The sequence below is a fragment of the Prunus mume genome, linkage group LG2 (assembly GCF_029339155.1).
Source record: "Prunus mume cultivar Tortuosa linkage group LG2, ASM2933915v1, whole genome shotgun sequence".
NCBI classification, from domain to species: Eukaryota; Viridiplantae; Streptophyta; class Magnoliopsida; order Rosales; family Rosaceae; genus Prunus; species Prunus mume.
Window position 1 is genome coordinate 6615607 of NC_142699.1, and position 14748 is coordinate 6630354.

The window sequence follows — 14748 nt, forward strand, 5'->3', positions numbered from 1 at the left end:
TGCCGTAGTAACATAGCAACATTTCTTCAGGAATAAGACGCAGAATGATTGGAAGCACCAGTTGCTTCTCCAGAAAACACTTTTCTGAGACGGAAACACTTTAGCGGTGCCGAAAGGACAAATGCATTAACCAAACCTCATAAAAGTGTTTCCGTCTCAGAAAAGGCCAAAAAGAAAATACCACATATAAGACAAATGCATTAACCAAACCTCATAAAAGAAAACCAATATCCCTTGACAGAACAATAGTTGGTCAAACAGACTAAAACACCACCAAATATAACAACAGCAAAGAAAAGCAGAGGGTGAGAATACAGGAAGGTCCAGTGACTCCCCTTTATTCCAAGACACAACTAATTCTCTTAACAGTCTCATAGTGATTTAAAAATACCGATATAAAAGAGAAATCCCACATCACTCACTCTTCCTCTGTCTCCGACTCAGCACTCTGGAGCCATTCGATGAAGGGCTTGGCATTCTTCCAGATCAAGGAGCTTTTGTTCATGCCGCCTAAGCCCTGCTGGTACCACTTCATAATGAATTCCTCTTCCAGCACATCGGCGTCATACAGTGATTTCAGGACCAAAGCCACTTCCTTTGCAGCATCAGGGTTTGCCTTCCCAATGAAACACTCAATAGCTTGCAATAGAACCATCTGGGACCCCTCCGCCTGGGTTGCTGCAGCCAGGTAGTTTTTCTTCTTAGACACCTCCTTAGAAAACCCTTTTCCAACGCCTTCGAAAAGAGCTTCAAGCAAGGCATCCATAATCTCTTGGGGCGTGCCAGAAAGGGTAACCAAAAAGGATTTAAACTGGGCAGCAGAAGTCCCCTTTTGCAGGCATTGTTTTATCTCATTAACGAGCCTCCCATGTGTATTTTTATCAGCACCATTCTGATGGGTCCTGGTCTCGGGATTCTCCTCTTCAGTGGTAGAAAGCATGACCATATCAGCAGTAACCGCACTCAACTGCTCCTGGATTCGCTTCCGAGCAGCCTCCAAGGAAGTGTCTGTCTGCCACTGGACATCATCATCATCATCTTCAGCAGCTTGGTCATTCTCATCTCCCTGGCTGTGAGTGGGGGAGCGATCCTCATCAGAACCAGAGGGTTTCTTCTTGCTTGATGCTTTAGAACCAGTTGTTGCCTTCTTCTTTGCCGCCTCCTTCTTAAGCTTCTTTTGCTCCTCATCAGCAGCTTCCCCTTCCTTAAGCTGCTCTTTGTCAGCCCTCCTCAAGGCTTTCTTTTCTTTAGCTGTCTTCTTCTGCTCTGGAGGGTTCTTGAGGATAAAAGTTGTAAGCTTGTCCCTCATATCAACATCAGACACAAAACCACATGCAGCACATTTGAGATTGAGCATCTGTGTCTTAGTGATAATTATTTCAGTTTCAGGATTCCCACAACCATAGCACTGCACGTATTTCTTAATGAAGTTCTCCAGAAGTCCAGCAAGCTTCGCAGTGTCATGAGCGCCATTCACATGGGAAGTCCCAGTCTTCTCATCAAATTTCGATTGAGCTCCAAGCTCACAGCCAAAATACTTAGTAGTATAAGAAGCAGGTCTAGCCAAGGCCTTTGCAATATCAACCATGTTGACCACATTAGTCTTGATGCCATTTCCTCTGCCTTCAATCTTAGTAATCATCCGTGGCATCTTATACCTGTAGAAGGCATCATCACGGTTTGAAGCACCAATGTTTTGTAGAGCCATCCTTAAGGGTGTGACAAAGATGATGGATTATATCAGAATGGTATTGTCTCCTGAAACAAGAAATCCTCCTCTACCAGACAACTTCCTTGCAATTGGAAAAGGTTGCATAAACCGGCAACCAAGGAAATGTGTGTTACTCTCCTCTAATAATCCAAAATGCATGCATCCAAATTCAACAGCAGCAGCTCTACTCTTTTTTCTAGATGTAGGACAATATTCACCAAGTAATCCAATCGACGACAAAAAGAGAGTGGCCCGTTCAGACATAAAATAAGTTATAGACGTCACACACTCCACTTTGACAAACTGCAGATGTAGCAGACTGAACTGCCAATTTCCTTCAATCAAATGAAATAGCTATTTAGCAACAGGTTAAGAGTAAGACAACACTCATGAAATCAATATAAGTGGTGAAAACTGTGTCCAACAGTTTATAATCGAAAAGAACTGTCCTAAACTATCTCAAAATAACAAGGCTGATATATCGTTGGTAGTTCTAGATGGACAACAAAACACAGCACTAATTCCACAAGCAAACAAAACATTATACTCCTTTTTTCTCTGAAGCACTACGATAAATCATCCGGCCAAAAGACTAAGCCCTGGGATTAATTTATGATAAGTTGACAAAACAAAATGTGACAAATGTCCTACCAGCGCCAACAAAACAAAATCACATTAAAAAAAGGTCGAATTTTTTTATAATTACTGATCCACAGAGAACAACAAATCGGACAACGAAGCCGCACAAAGTTTACAATACAAACCTAAACCTAATGTCTGTAGTAATCAAGCACCTCCACGTACCGAAAACGGAGGGAGTTCAATATACCTGGACAGAGATTTCGCACCATATATATATATATATATATATATATACTGCGACAGTCTCTTTCAAGAAGATCAAACATATAAAAAAATACCTAACATGACAGGTTTTCTACATAAATTTCCAGCCATATATAAGTATACATATAATACAGCTCTGGTCTCATAACGATTGGTGAAAAAAACTCTGAGAATTTCAAGGGCAAAGGTCAATAACAATTATTAAATAAAATCACAACGTGAGAAAAAAAAAAAGCCCAAATCAAAGCAACGCTGAATAAATCTATCTCAAATAGCATTCAGACTTAACAACATAATACAAAAAAAAAACCCTAAGATCCACAGATCTGTAAATATTTCAAAATCCGATCCAGAAGCATAAGACTTGAGCTCGGATCGAACAAACACTCAGCAATCAAAAACAATTATCATCAACAAATAAGATTACGATTTCGAAAAGAAAAGAATAAGCGCAGCGATTGTCAGAAGAGGTTGTACCTTTTAGCGTTGGATGATAAACGGGGAGAGGGAGAGAGAGAGAGAGAGAGATGGAGAACCCTAGAGGTTATGGCTTATGCTTTGCGTATTATGTGACAGGGAAAGAGGAGAAATCATGGAATTTATATGCGGCGTTGGGTGCGAGAAGGTACCCGTAGGGCAAACTCACCGCCTTTAGTTTATTATTTTTATTTATATAATTGATATAATTAAATTATTTTTTCTACCAACCTAATGATGCCAAATAGGATAAAAGCATTGTATTCAACCACCGTTCTCAAGATAACTAATCGCAAGATCAGGCGTCTGATGGGTCAAATTTTAGGAAAAATATTTAACTGAAAACAGCGATATTTTTCACATAATACGCAATGGAAACGGAGATATCAATTTTATTTTTCTAATTAAAGTTATCAATGAAAATGTAACAGAAAAATAATATTTTTCATGAAAGCAAAAGAAATATGTTTTGTCGGTATAAGAAAACAAATTGGGCTTTCTCATATATATTTTTTTTAAATTTCTTTTGTGGCAACCCTTATTCATATTTGAAAGGCATTACACAAAAGAACAGCTTTATTTGCAAAGGACTATATATATGATTCAATTGTTCTAAAATCTCATCTCAAAGTTTCAAACTATACTTCACCGTGGTCTAGCCCAGTTGAAAGGACATTATCACACCCTGACGGTGTGTGTGAGCTTCCCCCATCGCTTTCCTATCCCTTTCTTTGTATAAGGAAACTACAAAATACCCCCCTTAAAACCACAGATTGTTCGGAATTACAGAACTGATTTTGAAACACCCAATGTGCATGTTCGATGAATAAGTTCGGTCCATTCAAACTTTTATTACAAAAATAAGAATTTCTATCCAGGGCATGATTGCATACTCCAGCTTTTGAAAAGTACGAAAACTATGAAATAGTGAAAGAGGAGAGTTGATAGCTCATTCTTCCGATGGCCTTTGCCCCAAAACTGAAATGTCTTCGTATCGTTTCTGCATTAAAAAGGAAAACATTCAATTCAGACGTTCGATATTGGGATTTTGGTTTTTTAGAAAACCAGTTACTACCAAAGAAAGAATCTCAATGCATAGAAGGTGTGTGCAATACAATATACATGTCTAGGACATGGAAAGCAAATCCAACCCCATCTCAATTATAATTAGACTCATAAGAATCCGATTAACATCCAAACACGCATATGACCTTATAATATGCAGCACCTCCGGCCATGGGCAAAAGTTTGTCTTCGAAGAAAAACCCACATGCACTAAAAGTAGGTAGGATATGTAAATGCATTACAAATATCCGAATCAAATTAACACAAAGATACATGCAAACAAATAATTCTTCAATCCCCCATATTTGGATTCATCAAGCAAATATTTGTGCAATAAGGAAATGTATAACATACTAAAACTGAGTACAAAATGTAATAGTTATCATACCCCAACATTGTTGTACTCCCACAACTTATGAACTCCATAATCCACGGCCTGAAACCAGCAAATGAAATTGAAATTAAATACATCAGAGCTTCTGATATTTGTTCTTTGTTCGGAGAGGAAGAGAAGAAACCAAATGAAAATTAAAAGCAAACAATTCAAAACAAATTGAAAAGGGGGAAAAAATTGATAAAGGGCAATGCATCAGTCCTTCTAAATCATAAAATGGGCCAAAAACTCTGAGTTCTTCTCGGTCTCGGTATATAGCCTAGATTACATTTCTATAATTCCTCAATGTATGACCCTCAACTTAATTGAGTTCAGAAATCAAATGTCTACGAGTATTGCATATAACTTGGGAACCAAAACAACATTAAAAACAAATATATTTTTGAGTATTAGCTTAAATTTATGCCTCTCACAGCAAGCAAGCATTTGATTAAGATATGAAACCATTGAAACTAAATCACAAGAAACAACATCAAGTTTCATCTATTTTTCACTAACATAGCAATAATCACTCCTTTTAATGACAAGGCCAGTTTAGGTTCAAAAAATCCATAGACCAAATTATAATTTCTGAGCTCGCAACTACACCAAAATGACCAAATCGCAAATCTAAGCAGATTTCATTTCCTTAGACTTTCTTAGCAACCAAACAGCTAATGACCAAAATAAAGATAACAGAAGACGAAAAACTAAAACGTCAGAACCAGTGAATTAACCCTAATCTAAGTTCTGAGCCTCACCCGCTCACCGAGGAAAGCGCCGGCGATGACGAATGTGACGTAGACGGAGTTACGGCGCATAATGACCCTGTAAAGCCCTTCGAATACGCCTCCACTGGTTCGTCGAGCTGCTGAATCCATGGTGAAATGCGCGAATCTCTTCTACTTGCTGCTGATCTGTGTGCTAGGGTTTGCTCAGAGCTCGGAATGACAACCTATCCAGCAAAATCAAAGACAACAATTACGGATAAAATCAACTAATAAAATTGAAAAGAAAAAAGCAGAGCGATTCTTCTTAGGGAAGATCATACCTTTTCCGATTGGATGAGGAACACGTAGAGGCAGAGAACCCAACAGAAATGGCTCTGGTTTGCGTTAATGCGGAGAGGGAGTGGAGAAAGTACGCAAAATTGCTTGTTTTCATATTTTAATTTAAATTGCGCATTTTTTTTTCTCTTTGGCGAGGACTTGTGTTTTGTCCCCCATAATTTTGCTTGATATTATGAATTCCACCAATGATAAAAGATTAATTTTGAATTCCAAACCATTTGCTATGGATTTCGATGAAAGAAGATTAATCTGCTATGATGAAATAAATAGAGTATCCAATAAAATTGAAATTGCAATAACCATAATCGAATTGTTAAACTTTCTTTTCTCGGAATATTCGAACACATAACCTCGAATTTAGAGTGATAATGCACCCCAATAAGTCACAAATTGTAAATACCGTAATAAAAATACAAGGCACAAAATCTAAGATTTGTTAACAAATAATAACCCAGGGTCATATCATTTGGTATGCAAAATTTTAGGATTTCATTTATTGTCTACTTGTTTAATTGCTCATCACTCATGGCATAGGAGAAAACTGTGAAAGAACAGAACTTGAAGGGAAAATGGGAACCTTTTAAAGCTCAAATCTGATTCTTATGTGCCATAAAATTATCAAACAAATGTACCACATTCTTTTAACAATAGAAGTAAATGAGAAACGAATCCAAGAGAATGCCAAGACTGCAGTATTATGCGTCTCTTATTGCTGCATTCGACCATCTCAACCAGAGGCGGTTTTCTTTTGTTGGAAATGGACAGCCCAAATAGGAACAGCCACGCCGATGCTGAATGCAGTGAGCACCCCAAGGGTCACCTTCAACTTCTGGTGCGACATCCTGTCCAAGTTGTACATGTGTTTGGCATGAAGGTAGTATGGTTCATCATGGCCGTGTCCACCCATTCTCTTCACTCCGGTTGAGTGGAACCCTCTAGTTCCTGGCAAAGCACAATAGCCACTACTTCTACTTAGTACATGCAATGAAAATAGATCCAGCATTCAAAGTCGAATCAATCGACACCTCAGCTGATTATTATTAGTTAGACATTCAGTCTTTCTCCATTATGGATGGATTGGTGTGGGTCGGTTACAGATTAAAAAAACGTGAACTACTAGATGAAACATGCGGTGGAGATTTAATTTCACTGTACTCAATCCTAATTTCCAGAAGCAAATAAGCAAATCAACCAAACTCATATACCAGAAAAACAGCTCAAATAAATTAAACTATTTTGGGCCACTATGAAGAAGCCCATTTAAAATTAAAAATTTTAAAAAAAAAAAAACCAGAAAACACCAATGGAAATTGAGGTCTCATAGGGATGGTCATTTAAAGTTTATTTTAAAAGCCAGCATTTTGCAACTAAAAGTATGCTAAGATTCATATGCCTTTGAAATTTACTCTCTAAGAGCCACTCATCAGTTGTCGCAGGGTGGCAACATTGTCTTACTAACAGGACTCTTTTACAAAAAAATATTCATGAGATGATTTCAGCGAATGGGTTCCTTCATGCAAATTATATACTGAGCCTTCTATTCACACCAAGATACCCATTCAATATGAAATTATGCCTCCAATTGGAAAGTAAAATGCTATGACCCACTTGAGTCCATATACCAAAAAAATGTGAGTTAGTTCCTGGAATCTTGTTAAAGACAAGTAGTTAGTTCCTGGAATCTTGTTAAAGACAAGTAGTTGGTTGGTACTTGGTTACAAAAATAAAAATTTTGGGACAGTTTCCCGAATTAAAACATGGGGGAGAACACGTAAAACCCTGAGGCTGTCCCATAATCACTATTGGCCGGGTGAAATTGAGCACTCGCACACATTCTCAAGCAAGAACCCCTTTGGAACGGCCAAAATTGATTACAAGAAAATATAACACCAGGAAGGCATAGAGATATGTATAAGACCTTTCTTTCACGTAAGAAGATAAAATGGAAGCACCTTCTTACAGGGAAGAAGGGAGAGGAATTACTTTGAGGTTTATCTATGCCCGCATGGGAACACGAGCGCCATTAGAGGCAGTTCGCTTGGTTCTCTAAAAGGCAAAGAGGGAAGTATGAAGAAGGAGAAGTTCTATAACAAGAAGCAGCACAAGCTGTAAATCTTTTGGGCTCGATGTTTAATTCTGAAAATCCTTCTATACATGAAGGTGCATCTTCTGATCTTCCAAATTTTAGGTCAAAGACAATAATTTTTTTTAAAACTCACAACCAAATTCTAGTGTGTTCTCCATAACATTATAAATACTATCAGCCAGTCACATTGTTTATACACTTAACGATTTCATGGTATGCAGTGGCATCAAATAAAATAAGCAACAGATGGCATCATAATAACCTGATTTTGATAGAGATGCTTCTGAAGCCCTCACCAACTTTGCGCAGGTCCGGATCCCACCGTTCATGCTCATGATTGAAAGAAAGAACAAGCTCTTGCTTCTTAGTACCTTAATCACCAGAGACACTCGTTGAATTATAAAAAAATTTACAAAATTTTTCAACAAAAAGAATGCCAATCAAATTCTTAAGACCTGAATGTAATCTAATTGAATTAAAAACATAGTTATCATATTCAGTTCATAATACTTGACCTAATTAAACAATAAACGACCACGGATCTATAAAAATTTCCAACAAAAACAAATAACCCTATCAAAAAAACGCAATCTTTGAGCTCCGATCGAGCATACTCTCAAGCAATCAAAAACAACATTTACTGAAAATTTTGACTAAAAATTCGCGATTTAACAATTCAATGAAGAATAATGAAAATCAAAGAGGAAGAGCGACTCACAGAATAATGTAGAAGAGAATAGGTGAAATGTTACCTGTGGAAATGGTGAAACCCTAGGCTATCAGTAAGCTGGCTGTGCGTCGAGAACTCGAGAATATTGAGGCTGGAGACTGGCGACGAGCAATTAAGGAACCCGGGATACAGGTTGGGCTGGGCTTATTTTTAAGCCCAATAATTTTTTGTTTGGGCCTTGAATAGGTCAATTTTTTTATTTTTTTATTTTTTTATGCAATTGGTGAATTTTGTTTGAACTCTTTCTAATGTTTTATTTTCAACAAATTGAAAGGATAGGATGATGTCACAATCTACCACTTTAATTTAGGGACCTCCAAATGTCCACATTTCAAGCAAATTACAGGTAAAAAATTTATACAATTCACTTGTGCGTCTGAATTTATAGTTTATCTCATACTCATACATGATTTGCTTCCACTGGACCTCATTCAGCTCAAATTCTTTCAGCTTATGGACAGGGTTTAATAATAAATTTGCTACTGTACTTAGACTTGAGATTTATTAATTCTCTCGTACGTCAAACTTTAGCCTAACCATCAAGTGTGGTCATCCACTCCTCCCTGGTCAAGTGGAAGTATTGAAGTTGGGTTGCCACGCTTTGTAGGTGTGACCTTTGAATGGAATATTCAGAAGGCTCAAAGAAACTTCCCTTTTTGTCAAACTATTTGCTTGATGAATACATGCCCATTATGAGAGGCAAATAGGCAACCGTCATCCTTATTATTGTTTGTACAAACTTGAATCAAACAATAACTTGAACCAAAAAGTGTATTATATGTGTAATTTATATGCTTAACTTCGTAAACGATTGTAATAAATGCCCAAGCAAAAGTAGAATTGAGTTTCGAGTTTATCTTTTTCGAATTCTTAAATCAAAATTAACTTTTAACTCAAAAAGTAAATGGGATAAAATGATCTTTTACCTATTTCTACGACTAATGTAATCACAAATAAATTATCACAATGAAAAATCGTAGTCGTAATCACAAAGAAAAATCGTAACTATGATGATTGAGAGTTAGGTAAAGAGGAAATGCACTCACCAGATTGAATAATTCCTCCACCCACAATGAAGGTATAGAAATCACCAAATGTAGCCGTGGAAACGTGAGGAATAGCAAAGCCATCAATCTATGCATAGGTGTTGACATCTAAATTTAAAATAACATGTAGCTGTTGTTGGCAATTTAGCTTTGACTATATGACACAACTATTAGCATATTATTAATTGGAGAGGGCACATGCTTCATATCTCTGTATTTTGGCCTTAAAAACATGCTACACAACACTTGTTCCATTATAGAAAGTTAGACTAATAATTGCATCATGCTCATTGTATTACCTTCAGCAGCATTTTTGAATATGGGACTGCTTTTTTTGTAAGTGCGTTCAGCAAAATCACTTTTATTATATGAAAAAGTAAAATAAAAAATATTCACGTGCTTGCTAAAGAAGCATATAGGAGGGAAGAAATACTTCTAAATTTTTATGCTAAACAATGTCAAAAGCGTTTTTAATTGTTTGAAAATATTTTTAACTCCTCTAATGTAAGCTTGGTCCGTTCATTTGAAATTCTCATGCTTCAAAGCAGCCAAAAAACGGGTCGGGTTTAAATCCAAGAAAACGGATCTTGACGAGTGGCGTAACTGGCGTGGAGACGACGACTTGAAACGAACGCCATGGCCAACAAGGAGACATAAAGTCGCATACAAAGTTACAAGACTCCTCCATGCCTAACCTTTCTTTCTTTCTTTCTTATATTTTTTAACGGTCCAAAACTCAACTGTACAAAAATGGACCCAACACGCCTAAAAGCAAAAGAAAATTCAAACCCAATTCCACCTTATAAATTCACACCGTCTCTCTCATTCACAAGTCACAACCAGCTTCGTCACCACTTCTCTCTCTCTTCCCCTCTCTCTGTGTCACAGAGAAACTAAGAGAGAATGAAGAACCGAAGCTCCAGAAAGATATCCGCAACATGGATTCCCATTTTTTGCATCCCAGCTTTCCTCCTCGGCATGCTCATCACAAGCAGGTTCCATTTTCAGCTTTCGGATTTTAGTTTTGGTTGAATCCGTGTTATGGGTTTCTCTCTCTTTTGCTTTTAGTACTGAAACGAATTTTGGGTTTTGATGGTAGCAGAATGTGGGTAGCACCTGAATCCAATGGTCAGCTCATTTCGACTCGTCGCCAGGAGCAAGAGCTTCAAATCGTCTCAGAAGATTGCGCAACTAAGAAGGTAACAATTAATTGCTCAGAAATTCCAAACCCTTTTGTTTAAATTTGAATATTCTTTAAAAAGAATTTTGTTGCTATTTACAGAAGCCTGGACAAGAAAAGGATGTAATGGACGAAATTTACAAAACCCATGCATCAATTCAGTGAGTGCAAACACTTGAGTTCTTGTTGTGATTTTGTTGGACTTGGGTTGCTTTCTTTTTGTTGCAATTGCAAGGATTTGTACTATGCACTAACTATCTTGCTAACTTATTGTGAATTTTGCGGAGGCTTGCCAGATCTCTAGACAAGCAGATGGCATCAATTCAGATGGAGTTGGCAGCAGCTCGGAGTTCCCAGGAGATGGGCACCTCGAGTGGCGCCGGCGGCAACTCGCAGTTGTCTAAGGACAGTCCAACGAGAAAGAAAGCATTCATTGTTATTGGAATTAACACAGCTTTTAGTAGTAGGAAAAGGCGAGATTCAGTTAGAGAGACTTGGATGCCTCAAGGTACCATAGCTCCGTTATTCTTCTGTGTGTAAATAAGATCTATTAATTCTATGGGACTGCTTGTTGAAAATGCCTGAATTGTTTGGCCAGGGGAAAAGCTACTACAATTGGAGCGCGAGAAGGGGATTGTAATCCGTTTTATGATTGGCCACAGGTATGGAACAATTCTATTAAAGTCGTATAACTGCAGCCTATGGAATTGAAATTTGATGTGGCAATTTTGACGTACCATGACATTTGGATACTCGTACTTTACAGAGTAGAATATTTTTTGAGAAATCAGCACTTCTCCAAGAGAGCTAAGAAATTAAGAAATGCATTAGTATAGTCGTTCAGTGGTAAAATTTCCTGGTGGCAATAGATTGCTCATGTTGTGAGAACAAGTTCAGAATCACATGTTGCCCTTACTTTAGATTTAAGTCAACATTTTAGATATTGAGACTTGCAGTTTAGTTAAAAAGTTTCTTTTGCTAATTTAAAAACATTATACTGTGCAGTATGATCTACTTGTTGCTTATTTTGTGGGTACAAGTTCTGGATCACATGCTTCTCTTACTTTAGATTTTATCAATATTTTAGATATTAAGACTTGCAATTTAGTTGTAAATTTTCTTTTGCTGAAGTAACCCTATACTGCATGCTGTATGATCTACTGGTAAAGTTGGGCCTTATATCGTCTCTCACCATTCTGGGGTAACTATGACGTGCCATAATCTTTCTCCTCTGAAAGGAATATGAATATGGAGAATAGGAATATATACAGAATAGATTATATCTATAAAGAGAGGCCAGAGCATGGTTTTTGCTCATGTATAGCACACAGTGATAGAGGATAAGTTATTAAAATGGTGTTCTGTTTTCATTCTGAAACTAAACTGGGTGATATCTGCATAATTCATACAGTGCAACATCCAACAGCATTTTAGATCGAGCCATTGATTCGGAAGATGCTCAACATAATGATTTCCTCAGGCTGGTAAGAGTGTAGACATAAAACTTTGTACCTGTGGAACTATGAGGAATTTGGTCTCATTCATTTTTGCACTGTAGGAACATGTTGAAGGTTATCATGAATTGTCTGCCAAAACGAAAATTTTCTTCACCACTGCACTTGCAAATTGGGATGCTGATTTTTATGTCAAGGTGGATGATGATGTACATGTCAATTTAGGTATGCAATGCTGCTGTAATGCTCATATTTTCGACTACTATAAAGATATGAATATTGTTACCACGGATGAGTTTCTTACATGTCTTGCTTGTATAGGTATGCTAGCTACAACTCTTGCCCATCACCGTTCAAAACCTAGAGTCTACATCGGGTGTATGAAATCTGGACCTGTTCTTGCTCAAAAGTAATTGTCCTGATGCATTTATAGATAAGTTACTCTTCAATTTACATGTTCCCTCAGGGAAGGAGATATTAATCTTCTACTATTTTCTCTATTTTCTAGGAATGTTAAGTACCATGAACCAGAGTACTGGAAATTTGGAGAGGAGGGAAACAAATACTTCCGACACGCAACTGGACAGATTTATGCACTCTCAAGGGATCTAGCTACATACATCTCCATCAACCAGTAAGAATACATTATATTATCGTTTCTTTTTCATCGAATAGAAGTAGTATTACTATTAACCTTGTGTGATACAGCATTGAGTGTCCTGTACTAGATTTTGAAATTTGGCATATTTGTGTTGGAGATAAGAAATACATTAAATTGTTCACCTGCATCAGCAAAAATACACTAAGACATTGAAGATTGCAACCATCTTTAATCTTAGCTTTGATAATACCAAAAAAAGGGGGGATTATTTGACCTTTCAAACTGTTGTTTTATCATTGGTTTGAAATTTGAGATTTGGGAATCGGATATGGGTCTAGATAAAAATGAATGGCCTGAAAGCACTGGTATTTTTGGCCACCTTGGCCTACAGGTATTAAAGAGATTAATTCACGTGTCCATAGTTAATAAAATCTTAAAGTACATGTTACTTTCTGCAAGACATGATGAAGTTCTGAGACATCCTGTTTTTTATTGCAGGCCAATATTGCATAAGTATGCCAATGAAGATGTGTCGCTTGGTTCATGGTTTATTGGTTTGGAAGTCGAGCACATTGATGACCGCAATATGTGCTGTGGGACTCCACCAGGTACTGTTTTTAGAACAAATATGTGATTAGTGGATCTTGCATCCAAATCTGAAGAAACAATTGTAGCTTTTCGAATATTAATAATGGGATGTGGTGCATATTTGCTACCCATTAGATGAGACATGTTAAAATTGATCCCGCTCAACAGATTTACATTTCCTTTTTGGAACTTATAATTTGGTAAATCTGTCTGTTGCTGGATTTATTTTAATTTAGTTGAATCCTCTGCAGATTGTGAGTGGAAGGCACAAGCAGGTAATGTGTGCATTGCATCATTTGATTGGAGCTGCAGTGGCATCTGCAAGTCAGTGGAGAAGATTAAACATGTTCATGAAAAGTGTGGTGAAGGGGATGCAGCTGTTTGGAGTTCATTATTCTAAATCAGTTCACGTTGTAGGGGCCTTTCTTGCCAAAAAAAAGTGTGTAAAAATTGTTTAATTTCACTTCAAGTCCAGTTTTGAGAGTGTAGATGGAAATAGCATTGCAGATGGATATGATACACATTTCTAAGACATTGCTTCTTGAACTTTTGGGGAAGACGTGAGAGCTGGTGATCTGGTGCTTAAGTTATGCGGAAGCTGTTCAGTCAAAGTGTTGGCGATTGCATGGATGTGAATCTGAAAATACTGTTTGTGTTCAAAGATATCTTCCGATTGTATTTGCGTGTAGGAGGGTGTTTATACGAAATGACAGCTCTCGCGTGTATGAGGGTATTTATACGAAATGACAGTTATTGTGATATAGTTTTACGTAGGATCAAAATGTTTTCTTGTAATGTGGGTATTATTTGCACCAGGCCGAGTGTGTACCCCAGTAGCAGGAGCAACCTTTTTCATTTAATGTTGTATTCTTCCACTAATCCACAGGAATTACTTGTTGTAATACAAAACACAGAAAATACATTGCTTTCGCTGCTGCTTTCATGTTATGTGACGAGGACTGGGGGTTATTTTTCACGTCATTGGGTTTATGATTTTTTTGCCTTCACTTCCAAAGCACTCTCAAACGTGCACTGACACGCTTTAGAATAATTGATTATGCATATGGTACAATAAAATGAACTGTTTTAGATTTGGGATAACCTTTAGGTGAATGTTTCTTTTGTGTCTGAAGCCAATATGGTCGGTACAAGTCAATAGCTTCTTATGGCTTTTGACAGCAGAACATGTAGGCTTGCATTCTAGTGATTTTTTAATTTTTTGTTGCTGTTGTTGTTGATACAAATACTCTATATATGACATGGTTGAGCCTTAAAAAGCATAAAAAAGAGATTCATGGTTGTCAGAAAAAGCTTTTATACTTATGTAAGGGTTAAAAGCGTTCCTAATTGCTTTTGACAGAACAATTTAAAAGCGATTTCTGGAGAAATACCTAGTAAACACTTACTAGATTTTTAACAAAAAATAAGATGTTTTGTCCATAAAAGTGCTTCTAACAAAAGCCGCCCATAAAGAGTCAACATCCAAGCCTGCCAGGTAAGCCCAACCCCAAGGCCCAAAAA

At 37.2% G+C, this 14748-nt stretch overlaps 4 protein-coding genes across 8 annotated transcripts; 1 reads left to right on the plus strand and 3 right to left on the minus strand.

The window, feature by feature from the left end:
- Positions 1-178: 178 nt before the first annotated feature.
- LOC103332946 (putative eukaryotic translation initiation factor 5-1) lies at positions 179-3201 on the minus strand. The gene is made up of 2 exons (XM_008235716.3): positions 3035-3201; positions 179-2046 (listed from the first exon to the last, which is right to left on the minus strand). Exon 2 carries the CDS (start codon positions 1706-1708, stop codon positions 419-421), a length of 1290 nt encoding a protein of 429 aa, XP_008233938.1. The 5' UTR covers positions 1709-2046; positions 3035-3201; the 3' UTR covers positions 179-418.
- Positions 3202-3844: 643 nt separating this feature from the next.
- On the minus strand, positions 3845-5687 carry LOC103332945 (cytochrome b-c1 complex subunit 9, mitochondrial-like). The gene is made up of 4 exons (XM_008235715.3): positions 5524-5687; positions 5234-5427; positions 4488-4535; positions 3845-4034 (listed from the first exon to the last, which is right to left on the minus strand). The coding sequence occupies exons 2-4, from the start codon at positions 5351-5353 to the stop codon at positions 3984-3986; spliced, it is 219 nt and encodes a 72-aa protein (XP_008233937.1). The 5' UTR covers positions 5354-5427; positions 5524-5687; the 3' UTR covers positions 3845-3983.
- A 413-nt stretch (positions 5688-6100) lies between these two features.
- On the minus strand, positions 6101-8477 carry LOC103332944 (TonB-dependent heme receptor A). 2 transcript variants are annotated; one of them, XM_089046752.1, is made up of 3 exons: positions 8347-8477; positions 7891-7999; positions 6101-6484 (listed from the first exon to the last, which is right to left on the minus strand). In XM_089046752.1, exons 2-3 carry the CDS (start codon positions 7961-7963, stop codon positions 6270-6272), a joined length of 288 nt encoding a protein of 95 aa, XP_088902878.1. In that variant the 5' UTR covers positions 7964-7999; positions 8347-8477; the 3' UTR covers positions 6101-6269. The 2 variants fall into 2 exon arrangements, with proteins under 2 accessions (XP_088902878.1, XP_088902880.1); XM_089046754.1 differs by having other exon boundaries at positions 8380-8421.
- Positions 8478-10224: 1747 nt separating this feature from the next.
- LOC103332943 (Galactosyltransferase family protein) lies at positions 10225-14203 on the plus strand. 4 transcript variants are annotated; one of them, XM_008235710.2, is made up of 11 exons: positions 10225-10399; positions 10504-10603; positions 10687-10745; positions 10872-11092; positions 11183-11246; positions 11996-12068; positions 12143-12263; positions 12360-12447; positions 12547-12672; positions 13138-13247; positions 13479-14203. In XM_008235710.2, exons 1-11 carry the CDS (start codon positions 10308-10310, stop codon positions 13625-13627), a joined length of 1203 nt encoding a protein of 400 aa, XP_008233932.2. In that variant the 5' UTR covers positions 10225-10307; the 3' UTR covers positions 13628-14203. The 4 variants fall into 4 exon arrangements, with proteins under 4 accessions (XP_008233932.2, XP_008233934.2, XP_008233933.2 ...); XM_008235712.2 differs by having other exon boundaries at positions 10226-10399; positions 10881-11092; XM_008235711.2 differs by having other exon boundaries at positions 10226-10399; positions 10507-10603.
- Positions 14204-14748: the final 545 nt, after the last annotated feature.